The sequence below is a fragment of the Bidens hawaiensis genome, unplaced genomic scaffold, assembly GCF_021521415.1.
Source record: "Bidens hawaiensis isolate Kalapana, Puna unplaced genomic scaffold, B.hawaiensis_p1.1 tig00048055_1, whole genome shotgun sequence".
NCBI lineage: Eukaryota > Viridiplantae > Streptophyta > Magnoliopsida > Asterales > Asteraceae > Bidens > Bidens hawaiensis.
In genome coordinates this window covers 116002-141136 of record NW_027498583.1, presented here as the reverse complement: position 1 = coordinate 141136, position 25135 = coordinate 116002, and the positions used below count along the sequence as shown (strand labels likewise).

The following is a 25135-nucleotide window of genomic DNA, read 5'->3' as shown; positions in this document are numbered from 1 at the left end:
GAAAACGTTCTCTTCCATTGTAACATTACCCCGTTTTTCTTTTCTTCCTAACGTGTGTGTAACTAACCTTCTATTATAACCGGTAAAAAGGTGATCGAAGAAGATAAAATTGCAACACTAAGTTACATTTCGGTGCGGTTAACTCAATCAAATGACATACAATGCCCAAAAACTATGAGGAGCAAGGAATATTGTATGCACTGTCACTAAGTGAGGCTGATTTACTTCTCACGTGATGGGCCTAGGACGGTCTAGCGTGGGCCGGTTTGCGTGTCTGGAACAACACGTTTTGGAACAATATTTCCTGCTACTATATATTCCATACCGTATTACAATAAAATTGACGAAAAATTATCAAGGTTTTTCAAAATCGAACGCATTAAGTTCTCTCGTAAACAATCAATCAATCATACCCAGTAAAAGTTCCGTCAATAGCAAGGCTATTAGCAGGGTCTGGGAACGTTCTTCATATGATATGATCAATTAATCCATATATATCTCGAATAATAAATCCGAAAATTGTTCATTAATATAACACAAAAACATAAATCCTGTAAAGGTTAATTAATAATGCATGAAAGATATATAATATCTTACTCGTGATTTCCAGAAATGATGTACAAATTTGCAGAAGCATGCATGCGAATTAAACCTAACCGCTTCATTCAATCTCACGTAACGTACGCATTTTTTATTTATTTATTTTTTTTATTTTTTATCTTTGAATAATATGAGGCTTGCCTCTTGAATCACATGCCATTAAAAAAATAAAAAATAAATACTATCAGTGGCTGAGCCAGGAAATTTTTCTTATGAGTTCGGGATTTTTCGGTGTTCGAATTTTTCTTTTCGCCATCAAAATTTTCAGACCCAGGTGGGTCATATATATAGAATACAATTTCACTATCATAACAAAAGGGCATTGTCAGCGTTCAACAAAATACAAAGTCATTTTAAATAAAAAAAAAGTATATTACATTCTTTGAAAACGATTGTTAACATTTTTAATCGCGACTTTCAAAAAGTAATTATTTTTAATATAACAAATGCAAGTATCATATATATATAATCGTCACTCATCAAATAAAAACTAAACTTGTTTTTTTACTAAATTTGATTTGGTTAATTTAAAATTAAAATTAAAGAAAAATGGATAGAAAAAATGACAGAAATTAAACATTTAAGTTGGGTTGAAGGATATATGTTAGATTTGAACTTTATTTAGAAGAGACCTTATCAAATAGAAGTAATATTACAAATTTAATTGACTAATGCTTAATTAACATAATAAGAGGTTCAACCCAAACTTTTAAACAAACTTATAAACTAGGAATCACAATTACTTTTTAGAATTCATTATTATATAATAATTTTGGTTACCATCTGAAAAATTAAGAAAATTCAAATAAAAGATACTAAAGATTTTGAAGCATAGTTTACTCACTAAATTAAATTAAATTAAATTAAATGTAAAGGAGTAAAGAAAGTATAAATTGTCTTGCACTCACCCTAGACAAAATAAATGATCAAAGGGGATGTGTGAAACGGGTTAAAAGTATTAGGTTGGGCATAGAAATGACCCAAAACACAATTAACAATAAATAAGGCATCTGGAAGATTAAGCATGCATATTTCAATATTTCATTCTTTCTTCTTCATTTTCACGGCACCTACATATCTAATTCATAGCAAAGATACCTTTTCTTTCAACGTATTTCGCCTTTGTTACCGGGTTCGCTCGCCCAAAAAGAGTGGATTCGCTCGTTAATTCGATACCAAGGCTATATATAAAACCGAAAAAAGACCGGGTTCGTGGCCAAGCCGTACCTCCGCCACTGAATACTATTATGTTTTTCTCTAGTAGTAATTTGAATTGTTCAAGGGTTACTGAACTACCCCGATCATCTTCATTTCTAATTACGGAATCGTGGGGTGCTATAAGCCGGCATGTCCTTGAATGGAAGCTTGTATATCAGTCTCGGATTGAGACTATACTCAGGAAAAAACCTGTAACACCCCAACCCGGAACAGGCTGACGTGTCACTATTACCGATATCAAATCAATACCACAATCCAAAATACAACAAAAATCAATGCAACCTATGTCATATTATTAAACCAAAATGAATTAACTCCTAAAAGCTTAAACTTCATTATTCTCTCTCATCACTAATCTCCCAGAGTCCCGAATTACCTGAAAACAAAATAAGAAAAACAAAACAAGAAAATACGGCTGAGCCAAAAATTGCCCAGTAACGGAAAGAACAATAGTATAGGTAAAGACATACATAAGACAAAACACATACTGAAATAAAACTGAAACTATTGCGGATATAAAACCACGTTTTAGACCGAACTATAATTAGATGCGAAACATAATCCGATACACGATCGGGATGTAATCTGAATATACTCAAATTTAACCAAATGCGTATACACATATCAAAACGGACCAGAAATATAGCAAAACAAAATATAATTACTAAAATACACGACGATGATGTTAAAATAAATAGGTCGTGTAATACGGAAGCACCCAGAGCCTAAACAGAGGGGTACACAGCTAGCTAGTCCATGCACCAAGGAGACGGTGTGGGTGGCGTGCACACATTGTTCCATCTCAAACAGAAGTCAGGAGTTAGGAGTCAGAGCTAAGATCGATCTATACGCCTCTAAGTGGCCAAGGTACTACATGAGTACTTTCAGAGACGCCGTGAACTTTGATTACGCACTGTCACGATAAGTGTCATGTCGTTGACGCCCCAACGACAAGTCAGAAATGCTCGGGTAACAGAGTACTGAAGCTAAATTCATATAACTAAATTCGAACAGGAACATGCAACAATGAATACAAAATATATATAACCTATTGCATGTTAAAAACTTAATATTAAACATATCATACGGATAAACTGAACTCAATCTGAAACTGAAAAATAACAAAAATCCGCACTACGAAGTGACGGACATAGAATATAATATAGAACCAGTACTATGAGTGAAGAAAACTAAAATCCGTACTACAAAGTAACGGAATATAGTTAATATACTATGACTAAAAGTAAACAGAAACCGTACCTTTTAAGCGAAATAACGGTAACCGTAAGCTTGAATTATATGTCGCGGGGACCTATAATATTATTGTAATTTAGATTATGCTTTGGTATCCATGTACACTTTATTTATTTGGTAATGTTCTCTGTATACGTATATAATTGTCTTATTATAATTACTATTTCCCCAATTTCATTAATATATACTACATACTTTAGTAGTTATTTCATATTCATCAAACTGTTTACGTTGAATTCCAATTATATATATTAGTACTAAAACTCATTATACAAGCTTCTCAACATAACTTAAATAGGTAATTCCACTTTTATTAATATAATTTAATATTGGCTTTGGATTCATAAACAGTAAATAAAAAAAAATAAAAGCAACATATTAAAGTTGGCATTCTTATTTCAGACTTCAGATTTGTTTTCGAACATATATATATCTTAAAACATATGTTTTGTTTTTGTTCTTTAAACCCGTTAGCCAAGAGTTGTTAAGCCGACCCTTTGTTAACTGACATAATGAAACAATTATAGATCGATATGGGTTTACCTTCTACGGCGATTCAGTTGGAAGGTCGACTCGAGATGGTGATAGCGTCGGTGATTCCCGGCAACAACAGGTTACGGTAGCGGCGAAGACCTCACGTGTACGAGCAGGGAGTGCAAGCGAGCGGTGGTTGCCTGGCTACCAGCAGCGTCAGCGAGAACCCGCGTAGAGGTGGCTGCGGTGTCAGCGGTTTCTCCGGCTAGTTGCAGGGCGGCGGTGGCGTATTCCAGCACTCGCGTCCGTTGTCGGTGGCGTAACTCGAATGGTCGGTGCTTGCGGAAAACTGAAACGAGTGGCGGTGCACGACGTGTGCCACCAGAACCAGATGCGAACTAACGAAGACGCTGGTGCAGTCTAAATTGTGGCGGTCGTTGGTGGTACACGGTGGTGATTTCCGATGGATTTCGCTCGGCGGCGATGGATCCGAATGAGACAGAGATGGCGAGGGAGCAACAGAATTTAGCATAGAGATATAGGAGTTTAATGAGCCTTATATAGAGATACCCAAATCGATAGTTATCGCTAAACTCAAAAACCCTTGCATGTTTCCGTATGTTTGTTGTTGGGGATAAGCAATTTAAAACGATGGTATCTATCCAAATATCCTAACTGCATGTTTATTATATTATTATACATATATATGTTATACTTTAAAAATTCTAAAATACATAACCATTATTTAATTCCCTCGCATGAGCATATCTTATATTACTTATTTGTTTTGTTGATAGTTTTGACAAATTTCTAAATCAACCCTCTACCTTAGCTTTGAATTCATTCGAACACTGTACTTTAAAATTAATAACGTATTCAAAGTCATTATTATTATAAACAATTCGGTTACTTGACGCTAGTATTCGATCGTTTTAATAATTATCAACTCGTTATTATTTGACATTTATTACTTTTATTATTTTATTGTTTCAAATTTTTCGCATGTTACAAAACCCGCCATAGATGAGAAAACCTCTCGACCTAACTTGAAAACTCTATTTTGTCACATGTGGGGTTTGATCTGAAAGCCTTCTTCCTATTTTTAAATGAAGTGTTTGGGTGTCTTGTAACGTCTCGAAAATTTCGCGCTAAATTTGCCAACTTTGAAAGTTGAAGGACAAAATTGTCATTCTGCCAAACTTAAAGTCCAGAATCTAATATGTAATTTTTCAAATTTCAGATGAGACGGACCGTCTCATTATTAGACGGCCCGTCACAACACTAACCTGGGTATTAGGTAATCTTTTGAGACGGGGTGTCTCATCCGCCTACTATTTTGAGACAGGGTGTCTCATCCGCCCACCATTTGATGAGACGTACCGTTTCATCATTAGACGACATGTATTAACCTCTGAGTCAACAAAAATGTGGCAAACTCTACCCTAACGTGTCAAAACCCAATATATGACTCATCATATCATTTTGTAGCACTGTTTCGAGCTAAGTTTTACAACAATCGATTCGTATCATCCTTTAGATCAAAAGGCCGTAAAAAATCAGTTTGAAGTTCGAAAAAAGTTAACTCCATTAAGTATTTTTCAATAGGGAACAAATGAAAGACATTTTTTAAAAAAATTGAAACCAACAGTACGTAGCAATAAACACAGCTGAAATTATTATCAAATAATAGCCTTTAGTTGGGATTATTAAAATCCAATAAGCCTTATTATTGTTGCATATAATATGTTACATATAAGGTTATATTAAAATATAATGATGTTTATGATAAAATAACTAAATAATGAACAAGTATAGCTAGAGGTTAAATTGAGCTCGAGTTTAGGCGAGCTTAAGCCTAGTTCAACTTGCGCTCTTAGCGTAGATAACCCTCCATGTGAACAAGCACATAAAAAGCAAACAAACGTTTTAGAAGCATTTAAAATCATATTCGATATGACATGCACGAGCATGTACATACACGTATACAAGAAACATCAACTTAGCTACATACGAAATGACATGTGGAAACTTAAGAACATTTCGTCACAAGTCTTGGTCTTCGGTATACTGATGTAGTCTATGACCCGTCTTGAGCCGTTTTCATAAACTTTGGTAAAATAATATGTTGATAATTATTATATATTATTAAAAAGAAGATTGGTGCCACTAAGCCCTTATTGGGCCAAGTGGCGGCACCCAACTTGTCCACACCATTTTGATTTTTTTAACGTAACGAAAACCGTTCGAACGGCAATGTTTTTTTATGTGATGGAAAGAAACTGAATTCACGTAAAGACGATCAACGTTTGGGACTGACAAGGCTCAGGTTTTGATGCCATTTAGTTTTTTGTTTTAGTTCTGGTACCATAATGAACGTAATGAAAACTGACTGGATGCCAATTTTGCTTTTGTTTTTTTTTTTGTTTTTAATTCCAGTACCGCATCGAAAGAGAAGGAAACTGACCAAATTCGCGTAGAGTCACTCTTTTGTTTTAGTTCCGATACCGTAAGAAACCGACCGAATTCACGTCGATTTATCTTTTCAACACCCGAGACTGACAACACTCGAGTTTACCACCACCTAGATTTTACCGACTTGTCCCGGTGCAACGCGCCAGGTAAATTCCTAGTTGTAAATATATTGTATCTTAAACTTAAAATAAAAATTAGATTAATTCTTAGTTATATAAGATTATAAATAATCTTCTTTACAAATGAAACTGAAAAAATATAATGTAATTTTTCTACTTATTTAAACAAAAATACTTCTATATAATAATTAAGTTATTATTGCATGGATGGATATGACATAGGTTTATGATTCAATGATTAATGATTATTAGAATGAGTCCATATTGCATGTGAGGAACATGATCTGGACGACATGTCCCACTGAATTGGCTACATGCAAATGAAACAGGCTCGCTTTAACTCTAGTTAAACTCCGGTTAAGGATTTAGGAAGAATGTTAGTCCATATAGCTGTCGACTCTTGTTATGTTTTTGTCTTTCTTCTGTTTTATTTTAATAATTATTCCACTTTTAGTTATTCCTTTTAAGAAAATATTTACATGGTCCCAAGTCCTGACCAGAGTTTTAACTCGGCTCGGCCTGGCCGGTTGGACCGGTCCGACTAGGACCCGGACTCAAAACCGGGTCGGGTCAAGGTATTTGGCCCGTTATTTTAAAACCCGGCCGGGTTTTGCCAGTAGCGGTCGGTAAAATCCTTTTTTTTCATTAAATCCAAAATAAAATGTGCATGCCGGGATTTGAACTTGGTCATTTTGAAGATAAAAGTTTTAATGTTACCCCATCCATGAGCCAACCAACCAGCTTTATTGATGTCTATTATCAAACATAAATTATATATATTTATAAAGCAATGTATAAAACATAAATAAACATTAATGTTTGTTATTATTATTATTTTTGGTTATTATTAATATATACTAATACACACACACATATATATATAAATTAGTTAGACGCCATCCACGTCAAACCCCGGTTGACCCTCCCGGCTCGGTACGACCTTTGACCCGGTAAGGCGTCCGAGTTGATGTCCGGGCCGGGTTTGAAAACATTGGTCCTGACCAATGTTTATTTGTTTTTGGCTTAAGTTTAACAGTAACGGAACCAAAATTTCTTTATTGATGGGTTAACATGAAATACCTGTTTTTTTATAGAAAAATCGTAGATTCTATATATAAAAATCCAATACATTATCAGCCGATCAGGAGACTCTCTTGACCCCTCTATGGTTCCACCCTTGTGGATTGGGAACCGAACCAGCCGACGGTTCAGTAATTCATGGACCGGTTTCAAATATATATGTTGTCAACTTTTGTGAGGGTTTTACTTTTTAGTTGTCAAATTTAAACATGAGACCATTTGATTCTAGATCTACTTGTCGGAACGGCGAGCCAGTGAATCATAAGACGGTGGTTTAATGACTAATTTGATTACGAAAACATTGGTTATTAAATGTATATATTCAACCAAATAAAAAAGAAAAAACATCTAGTCCTTAAATAAGTGAGATTTGTTTTTTTTTTTTCATTTTCATTTACGAGTTATAAATTTTTAAGGGTAAATATATGCATAGTGAATCTTTGCCATATAAAAAGTTAATTAAGAATAAGATTTTATATTGTTTAAATAATACAAAGAGTAAACAAAATCTTTATTTTTATTTTATATTATTTTTACGCAAACACAAAACATACTTATGGTTTGTGGTCTATTTTTTAATGATTATTATTACAATAATGGAAACGTAATAGACAAACTAGACATAATATTTAATTCAGGACTCATCTAAAAGTTTAAAATCGTGTAATCCGAACATGGCTCATATAACGTATTTAGTTAACGTGACAACTGATTCTCGGGTTAGTGAGCTATCAAGTTATAATTTTGTTAATCAGGTTCAGGGTCACCTTTGAGATTTCGAGTGTCCAAGATGAGTATAATAAATGAGTCTTATATAAAAATAAGATTTCAGATTATTTTGACTCGATTAAACATAAACAGACTAATTGCTAAATTACTATTCCATTTGTTCATTTTTTTTAGCCCAATCAAACAAAACATACCAATTGTTAAATAACAAGCCCCCCCCCCTCCCCCCCCCCCCCTTTAGATTTTTTGGGCCAACTTCACTTGTTAATGTTTTAGGATAACAACTATATATACATATAAACAATTAAAATTTTTGTACACCCATCGATATCATGATTCATGCCCTAAACTAGAGGTGTAAAAAAAACCCGAACCCAGAACCGGACTTGAAATAAAAACCCGGAATCGGTTTTTTTAATACCCGGGTTTTTAATACCCGTACCCGACCCTACCTGTAGGGTACGGATATAGTATGCATTTCGGTACAAAAACCCGAACCAGAACCGAACCCAATTTGTACCCGGTAATACCCGAAAACCCTAACCGGTTTCATACCCAGAACCGGGTTTTTCCAATACCCGAAACCAGGTATTTCAAATACCCGAAAAATACCTTAAAAATACCCGGGAAAAAGCCCAAAAATACCCACAAATAGGGTTTTTTCAATACTCGAAAATAGGGTATTCAAATACCCGGTTCTATACCCGACCTGAACTCGATGCATAGGGTATGGTTTTTAGAGGCAATATCCGGACCCGAACCCGACCCAGTTTTTACCAATACCTGATTTTCTAATACCCGGTCATACCTGAACCCCGGTATTTGAAAAACCTGATTTGTGCACCTCTACCCTAAACACCCGCCGAGCCCATTATTAGGTATGGGCCAATAGGTAGTAAAAAACGGGTTTAAAACATTATAAACGGGTTAGTAGGTCGGCGTGTTTAACTTAGTGCATTAAACATGCTAATTTAAACAAGACCTGTTTAATTAAAAATTAAATATATTAACCCTAAAACAGAATCCGTTTTCTTATACACGTCAGATATGTCACGATACCTTTATAAAACTTTGCCATTATTACTCATTAGTTTCCGGTTATATTTCCTGTCCACACCGGCAATCACGGACGTCAATAAAAGTCCACAACTCTTCAATCGTGTCACCCCGCAAGGGCAATACAGTCATTTCACCACACTCAGCAATGTCACTTTCGTAAATAATCCAGAAAACACGGGTGCACAAATAACAAACAATATAACAACAAACTAATAATAATAATAATAATAAATAGTAATAATAATAATAGTAAAAATTCCTAAAATGTCTATATTATCAATTCAAGTAAAAGAATTTTTCTATTTGATCAAAAACTTTTAAAAATATTCATTGTATATATGGTTGGCTTCTCCTTTAAATCCAGTCAGACGTCGGTTTTCTCTTTTAAAATGATGACCGACGGTATAAAAGTGTTGCTGAACGTATAAAAGTACGACCAACTTTATAAAATGGTGGACCAATTCCAATAAAATTAATTGACACGGCTCGATTTTGAGTAAAATTTCACCCACATATAAATAAAAAGAGTAGGGTTTGGATCAGACACAAATGAAATTAACGTGTTAAATGTGAGAATCAAGTAAAGTAATTATGTATACAAGTAGAGTAATTATCATAAAGTAATCATAGAGTAATACAATTATTCTACTTGTATACATAATTACTCTACTTGATTTTCACGTTTAACACGCTAATTTCATTCGTACGTTAACATTTTCCAATAAAAGTAAATGATTCATAATGGTAAATTTGAAAATTAAAACCTTATATATTAAAAATTATTAAAGGAAATTTAATAAGATTTTATTTTATAATATTCAAAATAAAACTTAATTTAATTCAATTAATTTTATCGATATTGGTCCACCTATTTATACCGTCGACAACACTTTTATACCATCAAACTTACTTTTATACCGCCAGTCATAATTTTAAAAGAGAAAACCGACTTCCGACTTACCTTATATACAATATATATTTTAGGAAATTTCCAATAATAACAATAATAATAATAATTATATCATTACACACCGTCAGTCAGTCAGTACTCAAGTCATCATCTTCATCTGTACACACACACACACAATACGAACCAGACGAACAAAAGGTTCATCATAACCTAATCTACTATTCAATTCAATCTCTGTAAGTATTCATTTATCAATTTAATTAACGCACTTGTTATTATTATTATTATTATTATTATTATTATACGCATTTGATTGATACATTACGTGAAATCGGTGTTATAACTTATAACCTAATCTACTCTTCAATTTCTGTAATAATATCTTATCAATTTCATAAATGTACTCGTTATTATTATTATTATTATTATACGCATTTGATTGATGCGTATTTATCCCCTTCGCCTTTGACACATTTGGTTTCTTAGCTCCGGATGCCGTGGACCTTTTGAATAGGGTTCAGAAAGTTGTGTATAGTAAAGTATCAGCCCATAAGAATCAAAACTTTGTTTTTAGTCGGATTGGGTTTGCTATCCAAAAGGGGGTTGCGGCGCAGCTTGTTGCCCGCTTACCTGCCACTTCATTGTAAATCGTTTGGATGTTTCTATAACACAGGATGAACTTGAATACAAAAAAAAAAAATTAGTGAAAAAAAAAAAATTTGATACGTTACGTGAAATCGGTGTTATAACTTATAACCTAACTAATCTAGTGTTCAATTTCTGTTAGAATTTGTTATTAATTTTACAAATGCAGTTGTAATTGTTATTATTGTACACATTTGATATGTATTCAGTGTATTGTGAGTTTGTAACTCGATGAGGAATCGGTGTTCGTTCGAGATCTGTGACCTAGAAATTAAGAAGTAGCCTTACCTAGTGTTCAATTTCTGTAAGAATTTGTTATTAGTGCATGTTTGGGATTGCTTCTTAAAAATGCTTTTTGCTTTTTGGAGAGGCAAAATGTCCAAAATGCCCCTCCAAAAGCACCTAAAAGCCTCAAATTGAGGCTTTTAGGTGCTTTTGGAGGGGCATTTTGGACATTTTGCCTCTCCAAAAAGCAAAAAGCATTTTTAAGAAGCAATCCCAAACATCCCTTAATTTCATTAATGCAGTTGTAATTGTACTGCACATTTGATATGTATTGAGTGTATTGTGACTCGGAAGTGGAATCGGTGTTTGTTCGAGATCTGTGAACTAGAAGTTAAGAAGTAACTATAGTTCTCGAATATGTTTAGTTATAACTTAATTTAGTGTACTGTTTCTGTAAGTATTTGCTATCAGTTTTACAAATGCACTTGTTATTGTTACATGTTTGATAATTACATTGAGTAAGTACTGTTCGTAGTTGCGTTGACGTGAAATCGGTGTTATAACCTAATCTAGTGTTCAATTTCTCTAAGAATTTGTTGTTAATTTTACTATTTTTTTCAAATGCAGTTGTAATTGTACACATTTGATATGCATTGAGTGAACTGTGACTCGATGTGAAATTGGTGTTTGTTCGAGATCTGTGACTTTTGAAGTTAAGGAGTAACTGTAGTTCTCAAATTTGTTGTGTGTTAGTTATAATCTAATCATGTAGTGTTCAATTTCTGTATCTGTAAATATGTCTTATCAATTTCATAAATGCAGTTGTATGTGTACACATTTGATATGCATTTAGTGCACTGTGACTCGACGTGCAATCAGTGTTTGTTCGAGATCTGTGAGTCTGTGACCTGGAAGTTCAAAAGTAATTATAGTTTTTAAATTTATAGTGTTAAGCCGTAAATTGGTGTGCATTTGTGTATTTGTGTGTTATCTAGGGTTTAGGTAGGGGATTGGAGTGAGAGTTTATGCTGTCCACCCACTGTGTTTGTGTACTAATCAAGTGATTTACACAACTCTAAGCTTTTGTAGAGAATCACACATTGTTATAATACTAGACAATCATATAGTAGAATGAATGCCATGCAAATGTAAATTATTTACAGTCAATAAGTTAGGCATTATTTACATTGATATTTTATAAATTTTGATTGCTAACTGTTGACTCGGGCTAGGTTGGATTGACACCAAATGGCAGAGCTGGATGTTCAAAATCCTTTTATTGGAGAAACAAACTGTGGGATGTTACTGCATCAGTTACAGGTGATATATGATTCCTAATGTAGTTTCGCAGATTACGCTTTCACTCACATAATCTGAATTAGAGTGAAGTGAGTGATAATGCTTTTAACTTTATATAATGCTTAACTTTTCCATGTTAATTCAGAAAATTTGGGACGAAGTAGGCGAAAGCGATAAGGAAAGAGATAAGATGCTTCTTCAGCTAGAACAAGAATGTTTAGACGTGTATAAGAGGAAAGTTGACCAAGCTGCAAAGTCAATGTCACATCTTATTCAGGCACTGGCAGACACTAAACGTGAACTATCAACTCTTCTTGCATCCCTTGGAGAGAAAACATTTGTTGGAGTTGTAAGTTACTTGTGACCTTCACTAGAGATGCACTATTTTTATATTTTAGTTTTTTGCAATTATGAAAATGAACTGTTAATTATACTGGTTTGATATGTAGCCTGAGAAGACATCAGGAACCATAAAGGAACAGCTTGCTGCAATTGCACCAGCATTGGAACAATTATGCAGGCAAAAGGAAGAAAGGATAAAAGAGTTTATAAATGTTCAAACACAAATTCAAAAAATAAGTGGAGAAATTGCAGGTGGTAATCAACAATCAGGGAGCCCAAAAGTTGATGAGTCTGACTTATCCTTGAAGAAACTGGATGAATATAATGACCAGCTGCAAGAACTCCAGAAAGAGAAGGTACAGTTTGACCTAAATCTGTTAACAACCAATTAATTGAAGAAAACACTAATGTTTGTTGATTTGTTGTTTTATTTGGCAGAGTGATAGATTGCATAAGGTTTTGGAATTTGTTAGCACTATACATGATCTATGTGCGGTTCTTGGAATTGATTTCTACAGCACGGTGACTGAAGTTCATCCAAGCTTAAATGATGCAACTGGTGCGCAGTCTAAAAGCATAAGCAATGACACTCTAGTTACTCTTGCTAAGACTGTTGAAGCTTTAGAAGAAGATAAAAGTAAACGGTTAAAGAAGGTAAAACATGTTCACTTTTTTTTTCTTTTAAGAAAAGCTAAGCAGGAATTTATAGTTTTTATAATAACATTACAACTTAGTGAATTTATTTAACTATATGTAGGTGTTTTGTAGCATCTTGTTTATGTATTCTAATTGTTTTCTAATTCTACAGCTTCAACAGTTAGCAACTCAGTTGATTGATCTTTGGAACTTGATGGATACTTCTAAAGAAGAGCGTAGCTGTTTTGATCATGTTACGTGTAACATATCGGCTTCAGTGGATGAAGTAACTGTCCCAGGGGCTCTTTCTTTAGATTTAATTGAACAGGTATCATATGCACTAATTTAGAATATATTATGGCAATTTTGAGCCACTCACGAGCTACTCGAGCTCTAATCAATAAAATGCTTGAAACGAGCCGAGCTCAAGCCTCAAATAAAGCTCGCCTAGTTATTGAGGTCGAGTTCGAGCCTTCTATGGAAAGCTCGTTTAGGCTCGTCTAGCCTTAACAGGCCTTGCGTATTTTTAAGTTTTACTTTTTTTGGACTTCTATGTATTAATTTCACATTGCACAGCCAAGCTCGAGCCTAGCTTTAGCTCGTTTAAGGCTTTTCTCAAAATATATTAAAACAATTATAAATGTATATAAATTAGTTAATAAATTATAAACTAGCCAAGCCCGAGCTTGAAAAAATAACTCACGAGCCGAGCTCAAGATTTAGATAAAGAGCTTGAGACGTGCCAAGCTCGAGCTCTAGTAAGTCAAAACGAGCTGAGCTCAATAGGCGAGCTTGTGCTCAGCTCTGCTAGTTTACACCCCGAATCATTTTATGTCTTATGCGTGAAAAGGGTAAAATCATAAATTTAGCTAAAACACATCAGATGGGTCAAAAATCACCAAAAGTATATTTTTAGTGCATACACTAATGCAAACAGTTTTTATTTTTAAATATTTATGTTATATATTGTAAGAATACTGTTTTGTAATCACATTGAACACATGTTACGTGTTCGTGTGTTTCTAGGCTGAACTGGAAGTTGAAAGGCTAGATAAGCTTAAAGGTAGCAGAATGAAAGAGATCGCGTTTAAGAGACAAGGCGAACTTGAAGAAATATTTGCCCGGGCCCACATAGAAATCGACACAGAGGCTGCTAGGGAGAAAATTTTGGCCCTTATTGATTCTGGGACTGTTGAGCCTTCTGAACTGTTAGCTGACATGGATAATCAGATTATTAAAGCAAAAGAAGAGGCAATTGGTAGGAAAGATATTTTGGATAAAGTTGAAAAATGGATGTCAGCATGTGAAGAAGAAAGTTGGCTTGATGATTACAGTCGGGTACTAGTCTCTCTCTCCATATCTAAATTAGCTAATTATTTTATGATTTCCGTACTTATTTTCCTTTTAAAATTAAATCATTGTTTTTTCTTATATATATGTCATTAATCCCCGAACCTGTAAATTTGATTTTTTTGCTTGTTGAGTTAAAATGGCCCAAGCCCAAACAACCGAGAACCAAGAATCCCAACGTTATCAATTTTATGAAATGGAGATGCCAAAATTTCGTTTTTGGTTCCTAAACCGTTCCATGTTGACTCATATTAAAAACCATTGTCCCCCCGTGTAGCTCAGTTGGTTAAGGGGGTGTAAGACTTGGAACAATATCAAAAACCATGAGTTTAGTATGGCATGATAGCTAAAATTATGCTACATTGCAAATCATTTACCTTCCAAAAAATTAGTTTTTTTTTCTTTTAATATATCAGAATTGTATGTTTTTCATAGAATTATTTTGTTAGTTATGTTCAAAGTTTTGACTTTTTTACGACAGGATAACAACAGGTATAATGCAAGCAGAGGTGCACACTTGAATCTCAAACGGGCCGAGAAAGCCAGAATCTTGGTCAACAAAATTCCAGGTAAATACGCAATATTTTCAGGTTTTGGAAATTTGTAATTATTTTATGCTCACAATCTTTAAAAATGTCTGTGCAGCTCTTGTTGACTCACTGGTTGCTAAAACTCGAGTATGGGAAGAAGAACACGGACTTACTTTTGAATACGATGGTGTTCCACTTCTTGCCATGCTTGACGAGTATGCTTTACTCAGACACGAGAGAGAAGAAGAGAAACGAAGGATGAAGGTTTGAAAAATCTCTTCATGTTTACCTTTTACTAGGGAAAACGATCCAAAACCGAAAAATCCAAACCGAACCAAAACAAAAACCGACGATTTGGTTTTATGTTTTTGTAAAAACCGAACTAATGGTTCGGTTTTGGTTTTGCATGTAATAAAACTGAAAAAAAAAACGAACCGAACCGAATTCCTATATTTTTGTGTTTTTTATATTTATATTAAGTAATGTATACGAATTTAATAAATATGTAACTCAAATTATTTATACCTAAATTCATTGTTTTTTGCAAACTTTTTTTTCGGCCTAAAATTTTCAAGCTCAAATGTCAAAACCGAAAACGAAAACTGAAACTGAAAATACCAAAGCTGAACGGTTTCAAAAACTCCAAAACCGAAGTTTTGGTTTTCGGTTTAGTTTTAGCTGAAAATCTCACCGAACCGCACCATGCACACCCGTACCTTTTACACTACACGAACCGTTAAACTGGCTTTATTTTGTTTATCTTTACAGGACCAAAAGAAGTTCAATGAACAACTAAACACAGAACAAGAAGCCATCTTCGGGTCAAAACCAAGCCCGGCTCGACCTCTTAGCAGCACAAAGAAAGCGGTGGGACCACGTGTTAACGGTGGTGCAGCCAATGGAACCCCTAACCGACGATTGACTATGAACCAAACTGGAGCTAGGTCAGGAAAGGCGAACAATGCTAGACCGATTGCACCTTCCAACTACGTGGCCATATCAAAAGAGGATGCTGCTTCACGTGTGTCGGGTACTGAGCCCGCGCCCGTTACACCTTGAGGTGAACCGGGTAATTGTAAAAAAATGTCTTTAGGGTTATACTTATGATTTCATGTAACTAGACTAAAAATGCTATACCTTGGTTGCGTTATACTAGTTTCGGGTAATAGCACTTGTGCTATTTCTTTGATCATTTTGCTTAATGGGGGTGTTTGGGATTGCTTATTAAAACCGACTATTTGCTTAATGTCGGTTTGTAACCGAAAGTAATTAGTTTTATTAAGCAACCAAGATACCCTAAAATAACGAGTTTTTGACTCGTTATCAGTTTAGAATTTTAAATTATCTTTGGTTGATCCATCAGCAATCATGCCTAGGGGTGCAGAGGCGAAGTATACTTAGGGCCCGGGGTGGGCCCACCCCCTGTTTTTTGCATAGTAGTGTGAATTTATTCGTTTTCGCCCTAAATTTTTTATACGTAGTGTAAAGCTAGCCGTTTTAGATCGAAATTTTGAGCTTGGCCTCCCTTGTTTTGAATTCTTTTAATATATTTTGAGTCCGGCCCCTCAGGAATCGTAGTCCAAGCTTCGCCACTGTAGGGGTGCAAACAAGCCTAGCGTGAGCTTGACTAAGATCGGCTCATTTCGAACTCTTTTTCTAAAGCTCAAGCTTGGCTATTGAGTTGTTTTTCCAGGCTCGAGCATGACATATTTAGTATATATTATTTTTATATATTTTGGGAGAAACATTAAATGAGCCTAAGCTAGGCTCATGCTCATGTAGTACCTTGAACGAGCTAAAGCTCTTGATCTCGGCTATGCAATGTGAAATTAATACATAGAAGTTCAAAAGAGGTAAAGGTTAAACATACACAAGGCTTGTTAAGAGTCGACGAGGCTAAATGAGTTTCTCGTACAAGGCTCAAGCTCGAAAAAGCTCGGGTTGTTTCTAGATTTTTATCGATAAGAGCTCGCGAGCAGCTCAACTCATTTGCACCATTGACCACTACTTACTACATGTGAACTTGTATTGATCCAAACCCATTTGACCTCTATTTTAAGAAGCTGTTGATTTTCATGAACCCGTTTTGACTTGTTACAGGACACCCTCGTCTGTTTTACCGCTCTTAGATAAAATCATAACTCTTAAATGCAACACAAGTACCAACACCTAGACTTCGATTTTGCCATGATGGAATTGCTGTACATGACAACAAAGTGTATCGAATTTGAGTTCAAAAAATACATGGGCCTCAGCCATAGTGCATGAAACTGTATGTTTATTCGGTAACAGGAAGAATGTAGAACACGAGAAACACGAGCTCATAAGAGTTCACTGAGCTCATTGACGCAGACGGTTACTTCCAACGAAAGGGTTTATTCTAATACACAATGTTGCTCAAATTGTAATAATTTGATTATCAATGTGATTCAACTTGTAATAATTCCAAGTTTCAAACAACACGAGTTTAAAATATGAAACAAATTCTCAATGAGATCGTAAACAACAAGATGATTTTGATTCTTGTTTTTTTAACCGTTTTTGGCATCCCTTCTCTCTAGAGGTGCACAAAATACCCGGTTCCAGACCCAACCCGGAACCGCTTCCTACCCGTACCCGACCCGCGGGTAGGACCAGGTATAGGATTTCTCCCCGAAGTTGTACCTGGAACCGGAACCGGTAATACCCGGTCAAAACTCAACCCTACCCGAAACACGAAAAAAAACCCAGTGGAGCCGGTCAAAACCCGGTCAAATACCCGACTATATCCGGAACCAGTTCTTACCCGAACCCGGTTTTGACTTTTATTGACCATACCCGGAACCGGTTCTTGAAAATACCCGGTTCGTGCACCTCTACTTCTCTCCCACTTCAAACCTCAGAAAGCGCCGTTCTTGTAGAGATTAGAAATAAAGACGCTTTGACATCTCAACCCGAAATGACGGGGGAGAACAAAGATTCCTTTTTTTTAGAGTACTTCATGCTGCAGTAGTTATTGGTGTCGTATGGCAGAAGGCGAGAAATTAACAAGACGTACTTCTTTCTATACCAAAGTTATTTATTTGTAATAAACCAATATTGTTATTTCCTTCCCGCCTTCCCGGTGAGAGTAATGATGTTTAATACCGATTTCAAAAGTGGAGAAAAAAAAAAAAAAACAGGTTTGGTTAATAACCCAGAGCCGAAATCGGTATTGGACTAAAATAACAAAGATACCACGTCAAAAAAAAATTTAAAAGATAGATAATAACGTGTTAACTAAAATCGACAATAAAATACCGCTCAATTTCTATTGGCTGCTAAAATTCTAAATTTATCATAATGGTAACTAAACAAATAAACACGCTACAAATAAAGTACACGCAAATATTCAATTTCCGAGCATTAGATGATTTGTAACACGATACATATCCATCAATGTACTTAAAAACATAACAATCAATTAAAGAAAAAAAAACCGAAAAAGCAGACCCGCAATCTTTCTTTTAAAAAATAAGTAACTTCCTACCGGCAAAAGAAAATTTTCGGGTCAGCGGGTCCCCTATGAGTTACATTAGCAGGTCACGTCACGAAATAAACGTTTTGTTTCATCATAAAACCACCTGCAGAAACCAACATGTTTATTAAGATCACACACTTATCGAATATTCAACATAAAAAGTAAAAGCTAATTTATAAAGCAGACAAAAAAATCTCGTAGGGATCGTTAAATGACTACCGTGTTGATTATGTTTCCTAGTGTTTTTTGTTGTTCACTTATATAATTGTTATTAGGTTAATCAAAGTAATAAACTTTAAAAAACAAAAAGTACTAAAATAGGTTAAATATTATTATATTCTTGGTTTTTAAAAAGCGAGAAGCGCACGCCACTGATTTTGTAGGCGAGGCGCGAGGTTTTTATATAATTTTTTAAATATATCTCCTAGGTTTTTTCCATTTTTAGCATCCCTCACACTACATTTAGCTATAAATAAGCTTTATATATGATTTAATATATAAATAACCTACATGTATAACAACATACTAAAGCATAAAAATGACCCGTGTACAAAAACGGCGTGACTCGGGCGCTTTCTTGCCTAAAAAGCACCTTCGTTTTTCAGATTTTGGTCACCTTGTTTAGGCAAAAGCAATTGCACTTTGGTGCGTTTAAAGAGCACTTTTTAAAACCAAGATTATATTAACTGTTTAAAATTTAAACAATTAATAGTTTAATTCAAATAAATAGATGTGTAAATCTAGATTACTTGGTGTATAATAGTTTTAATCTAAGTTGTAAGCATATTCCAAGAATATGGAATATGCTCTTTTTACACTAAATAGTGCCGATGTTTAGGGTATAATATAGGAGCGGTTTGATAGAGTGATTATATATAAAAATAAATGAAACATACTTGCAAAGAAAAAGTGGTTTTGGGCTTTCACCGGCTTTTGACGTCGACCGACTTCGCAGGTCACTTTCTTCAACGAACTTGCTTGGAGGAAGAACTTCACATGGGCCGTGAATCAAGCCAGCCACTATTGTGGTTTCATGATTGGATTCATACACCTACAAAAAGCAACATAAACAATTTAAATCTTTTTAAAAATAAAGAATGAAAATTACTCGAGAGTTGAAATAATTGAACTATTGTACGTAAGTGATGTTCTATACCATGTAAAAATGGTGACATAGGTCATCAAAAAGCTAATGCCATGTCACCGTTTTTACCTGATATTAGATATCACTTACACTTTCAAGAAAAAATTAAATTGAATCGTATTAGAAAAATATTACCTCACTGAATTCAGGGGCACACGGACGACCAACGCCCTCAGGTAAATCATCAGGAAAAAAACAGCGAGTGACGGTAACCCACTTCTCTTTTGTCTTGCCATCTTCCCACATTGCCTGCAGCAAACCATTCTTATATAAATACCACTGGGCCTATAAACTCGCTAAACGTATATGAACGGGGCTGATTTGTGTTCGTTTAACTCTAATGAAACAAAAATGAGCACGAACAACCGAACACTTAAACAAACAGATTAACTTGTTCATGTCCACTCGTTAACATAAACATAAACGAACGCCTACCAAAAGTAAACGTATTCCCAAGTTAAAGTCTAAAATACCATGACATTTTACATAAAATAGTTTAAAGGTACATTAGGGTATTTTAGATATGAATTTCAAATTGGATTAGTACTAATTAATTAATTTAATAATAAATATATTTGAACAAGTACTTAAACGAACTAGAACATAAATGAATGGATATAAATGGACAGACATAAACAAACGTAAATGAACAAACAAGACGTGTTCATGTTCGTTCGTTTAATTAAATTAACAAAAAGTTATGTTCATGTTTGTTTGCTAAATGAAAGTGCATAAACGAACTTCCCGCCAAACGGTTCACTAAAAGTTTGATTCGTTTACAAAACTAATTACCACTATTGTCAAATTTTAGACTGATTATATAAAAAATGTTTTTTTAACTAGCTAAAATCTCAAGAATTAGAGTATAATCATATGAATAAAAACGCTAAAGACTGCATGATCACACATGAGCTGCTAACCTGTAGTTTATTAGGCAGATATCTATTGCCAAAATAGCTAAAAACAGCATAATCCTTCACTTTATATGCATTTCCATTAACACGGCAAGAATCGTAATATGTTTTCCCATCAATTTCTTTTATTGCACCCCCAACCCACTCAACTTCATTCATGCTACTTGATGTAGGACCCACATGCTCACCAACCTCATTTGAAATTTCAACCTTTTTTACAGTTTCACTTTGTCCCTCCTCCTTAATTACACCATTAACACCAGCATCTAACGTTTTCTCATTGGAAGAAACTTCAGAAACATTAGATAAAATCCTATTTTCAACCAAGTTGCCCGTTCCATATTGTTGGTTTTCATTAAGGGGTGTTTCTGTCAATTTACTATCATTACTTGCGGTCCCACCAGAACCACTTTGTGAAAAGGAGTTACCGTTTGCAATCACATCTGATGGCATCGGTTTTTTGTCTAAAGATGGTTGAACCTTGACGGGGCTAGAGGATAATTTTGTTGTGTTTATGTTTCTCATAACGCGACCGTATTTAGGAGGTAACGGCTTTCCATTACTTATAGTCAAACACTTTGCACAATGCCATTCTTGCCATTCGCCTCGTGGGATAGCTTTAGGGTTACAATTTAAACATTTTAAATGATACCCTCGTTCACATGTATCACAAACAAGTGCAGTATCCACCTCAGTCATGATAACTTTGCAGAGTTGACAAGCCAAAGGCTTGTTCATGTAATCCCTAGAAGGTGGGGTCCATGTGGGGAGGTCTAATGCATGTGGATGTAGTAACTTGTGAACAATTTTACTGATTTCAGTGTGAGTGTCAGCAGCAGGAGGTTGACTGTAGTTCATACGGTGTTGACTTATATTTGTAGGATCATGTGGTACTTGATTGTTGAACGATTTAGATGAAACATCAGGTTTAATAGACGGCTTAGATTGAGGCGGCAAAGACCATGATGGAGTTTTCCCTGCGTCTCCAGCCAAATTTCCTGCATTAAGTGGATGATTGTTATTAATAACTAATGAAATAAGAAACTTAGGTTTATCAACTGAAGATATAAAAAAAGCAAAAGCAAACTCCTATTGTAGTTTCTAACATGCAAGCAATAAAAGCTACTCTCCCGTCCCAAAATTATAGTCCAAAATTCAATTTTAAATTGTGCCAAAATAATTGTTCATGTTAAAAACTGGTATATTATATACTGAGAGTCCATTTTACTCTTGACAAATCTTATCTTTACAGTTGGTAACTTTACCAAGTCAAGTGAATGAGTCATATGATCAATGATATCTTAAATGCATTAAGGATAAATATGGCATCCTGTTAATTAAAAGCCACATTAAATGTAGCTGTTTGACGACAATAATTTATGGGACAGTGAGAGCATCAAATCAAACTTAAAAATAAATAAAAAGAATGTCCCATTACTTACATAGAAAAGAAAAGGAAATCATAAGCCGGTTTTCAAGTTGGTTCCTGACTCGGTTTTATACAAAATTGACACCGAGCAAGTTTTTTCTAAAAGCTTTTATTTATTGAGGCAGTGCTGGTTTTTATCGAAACTTTTCAAACAATAAAACACCGAGTTGTAATGGTTTCCAGTCCAAGTTGTAATGGTTTCCAGTCCAATTTGGGATAGGACCACCCCATACACAATCCTACATATCACCAAAATTATAAAATAAAAAAACTGTACCTTGGGAATGTGATGTATAAGAACCATTTGCTCCACCATCTATTCTGAAATGTGATCTATCAGCCCGAGACGCAGGTAAGGTACTTGACACCCCAGGTCTTACCTCACTCGTGGGTAACTGATAAGGTAAATTTCTTGAGTTGGTAGCAGAAGCATGAGCCACATTTGAAGGGTTCTGGAAAGTTCCAGAAGACACTGGTGCGCGATTTGCTTTATCTGATGGAAACATGCGACCAGCACTGGAAGGCCCACGGCTTTCTGTGGGCCCACTTAAGTTTGATTGCAGTGGAGGTGGTGTATACATATTACCATGAAGTACCTCTGCTTTTTCCATCTGAGTGAAAATCCAAAACAAATTAGCATTCATAAGTAAAAGAAACATGCAATAGAAACTGCCTGTAAAAAGCAAAAATCGAAACATAAAACAATATGAAACACCTCAAGATTTTCCATCTAATTGGCCCTTTGACTTATGGAATTATCAGTGCAAATAAGCAAATATACAGATACAGCAATAAGCATGTTAATTCTAATGTTTTAAAGGTAGCTCTAACATGTTAACAACTCTAATGATTGCAGCCGATGTGGTGTATACTATTGGATAATATAGTGACATACATGTTTGCATAAAGCGAAAACACCTCAGATTTGTCCATCTAATTGAAAATGCAGAGCAGATTAGCATTCATAAGCAAAACAAACATGCAAGCAAAACCGCCTGTAAGAAGCTAAAATCAAAACAACAATAAATAATCTTCTGAAAGTACTACCAAATGACGATATAACTTGCCAATGACGATATAACTTATGGCATTAATGAATTATTACTGCAAAATAAGCAAATATAAAGAAAAAGAGAAGCAAATATTCACATCAATTATGTATCAAAAACAGGTAAAATGACTTTAACAACCTCCTAAATCCAACAACTAACAACCTGCAAATGCATTAAACTAATAAACTGTTGCATTAAACCCTCACCTTCTGCTTTACAGCCTGCAACCTCTCAACAATCGACCACTTGTGAGACTGAATCCCTAACTTCTGATCCCTCAACCTACTCAACCCTAGATCCTCAATAACTGTCCCAAAAGCATATCCCTAATGATTCTAAACTTACCAAAAATATGACCTATGGAATTATCAGAGCAAATAAGGCAATAAGCATATATCAAAATTAAGGCGAGAAACACGTTAAGTCCTAAGCGCATAGTAACAACCCTAATGATTTTTAACCCTACCAAAAATTCATGAATATTCACATCAGTAAGCAGAATCCACACATAAAGCTAACAATTCATAAATATTCAAACTAAATGTATCAAAAACAGACAAATGCATATTAAACTAATAAGCTGTTACATTAAACCCTCACCTTCTGCTTTGCAGCCTGCAACCGCTCAACAATCGACAACTTCTGCGACCGAATCCCTAACTTCTGCTCCTTCAACCTACTCAACCCTAACTCCTCCATAACCGTCCCGAACGCCTCCCTCGGAAACACATCCTTCGGCGCAAACTCCTTACACACCTCCGCCAACTTCTCCCTCGCCTCCGCCATCATCTCCACCTCCACCGCACTCGGCTTCCTTCCGCCTCTCATCTTCCCAAGCGTCGCCAACACCAACACTATCTCCGCCACTCTCTTCACCTCACTCGTCATTTTCACATCCTCATTACCAGTTTTCACCTTCTTATTACTCAAATTATCATCAAATCCATTCTCCAACGGCCTCTTCTCACGTAAACTCTCCGACCGATCCATACAGTCCGAAACAACCGAATTACGACTCAAACTATCAACCAAATCACCATTCTCTAACAACCGCTTCTCGCGCAAACTCTCACTCTCGGATCTCGTAACCGACCGATCCGGACAGTCCGAAACAACCGAATTACGACTCAAACTATCAACAAACTCACCATTCTCTAACAACCGCTTCTCACATAAACTCTCGGTATCCGACCGATCCGGACAGTCCGAAACAACCGAATTACGACTCAAACTATCAACAAACTCACCGTTCTCCAACGGCAGCTTCTCGCGTAAACTATCGGATCGATCCATACAGTCCGAAACAACCGAATCATCCATCGGCTGCGTACGAAGCTTCGATTCGCGGTGGAAAACCTGCATAAACGGTGGAGATTAGACGCCATTAGAACGGTTAACGAAGAACGAAACCCTAGCGAGGAGGTGACGAAGGGTTTTAGAAGAAAGATTGATTAAATGAAATGAAATAGAATTAGAATTAGAGATACAAATAATAATAATAATAATATTAATACATACCTATTGTCGGGTTTGAAAATCGGGTCTTCGGGTTTTGGGGCTAAATAAAAAGAAAACTGAGAGCAGGGGATGGGATGAACGGAAGAGAGATATTATTATTATTATTATTATTGTGGAGCAACAAATTAAAGAGGGGTATATCGGGTATTATACTTATATTTTGTTGAATTTAATATAATTTAATTTAATAAAATTAATATAACTTTGATTATTTTTATCTTTTATATATTTTTTTAGCAGGCTAACGAACACGGAATTGTCTAGGTACTTCGAACATGGTGGCCAAATGGTAAAGGATCACCGCTAGTTGGCAGAATCCTATAGCCATACAGAGAGAGTCATTAAGCGTCTCCAAGTTATCTTATGTTCCGGGAAAACCCACCCGCCCGAATACCCACTGGTGATAAAACCTGGACGCCCTCAGGCAATGTTTAAGAACCGGTTTTTTACTTATACCGGATTGAACTGAAAAACAATACGACTGGTTGAACTGGGTTATGCCGGCAGGTTCAACTGATTGAATAGTTTACCTTATAATTTTCTATAAATGCAACTTTAACACCAAAAATAATCTAAAAGTAAATGATTTCATAATAAACATGTTTCAATGTTTATTGTTGGGTTAAAGTAATTTTGA

General features: G+C 35.2%; 2 protein-coding genes across 3 annotated transcripts; one reads left to right on the top strand and one right to left on the bottom strand.

The window, feature by feature from the left end:
- The first annotated feature begins 10082 nt into the window (after positions 1 to 10082).
- Positions 10083 to 16097, top strand: LOC143597292 (65-kDa microtubule-associated protein 1-like). The gene is made up of 10 exons (XM_077075831.1): positions 10083 to 10151; positions 12018 to 12105; positions 12230 to 12433; positions 12534 to 12782; positions 12865 to 13080; positions 13235 to 13390; positions 14089 to 14400; positions 14894 to 14981; positions 15058 to 15206; positions 15711 to 16097. The coding sequence occupies exons 2-10, from the start codon at positions 12034 to 12036 to the stop codon at positions 15999 to 16001; spliced, it is 1737 nt and encodes a 578-aa protein (XP_076931946.1). The 5' UTR covers positions 10083 to 10151; positions 12018 to 12033; the 3' UTR covers positions 16002 to 16097.
- A 2171-nt stretch (positions 16098 to 18268) lies between these two features.
- Positions 18269 to 24572, bottom strand: LOC143597291 (uncharacterized). 2 transcript variants are annotated; one of them, XM_077075830.1, is made up of 7 exons: positions 24499 to 24572; positions 23581 to 24336; positions 22206 to 22539; positions 20506 to 21497; positions 19721 to 19834; positions 19338 to 19492; positions 18269 to 18544 (listed from the first exon to the last, which is right to left on the bottom strand). In XM_077075830.1, exons 2-7 carry the CDS (start codon positions 24298 to 24300, stop codon positions 18496 to 18498), a joined length of 2364 nt encoding a protein of 787 aa, XP_076931945.1. In that variant the 5' UTR covers positions 24301 to 24336; positions 24499 to 24572; the 3' UTR covers positions 18269 to 18495. The 2 variants fall into 2 exon arrangements, with proteins under 2 accessions (XP_076931945.1, XP_076931944.1); XM_077075829.1 differs by lacking the exon at positions 24499 to 24572 and having other exon boundaries at positions 23581 to 24399.
- Between the last annotated feature and the right edge of the window lie 563 nt (positions 24573 to 25135).

Excerpts from the sequence above, each read along its gene's own strand:
- LOC143597291 (XM_077075829.1), bottom strand. The coding sequence starts at position 24,342 with ATGCAGGTTTTCCACCGCGAATCGAAGCTTCGTACGCAGCCGATGGAT. Across the intron at positions 21,498-22,205 it reads TTATACATCACATTCCCAAG|GAAATTTGGCTGGAGACGCA; the intron begins GTACAGTTTTTT and ends CACTTAATGCAG. Across the intron at positions 18,545-19,337 it reads AAACCACTTTTTCTTTGCAA|GTGGTTTTATGATGAAACAA; the intron begins GTATGTTTCATT and ends TGGTTTCTGCAG.
- LOC143597292 (XM_077075831.1), top strand. The coding sequence starts at position 12,034 with ATGGCAGAGCTGGATGTTCAAAATCCTTTTATTGGAGAAACAAACTGT. Across the intron at positions 13,081-13,234 it reads AAAGTAAACGGTTAAAGAAG|CTTCAACAGTTAGCAACTCA; the intron begins GTAAAACATGTT and ends CTAATTCTACAG. Across the intron at positions 13,391-14,088 it reads CTTTAGATTTAATTGAACAG|GCTGAACTGGAAGTTGAAAG; the intron begins GTATCATATGCA and ends GTGTGTTTCTAG.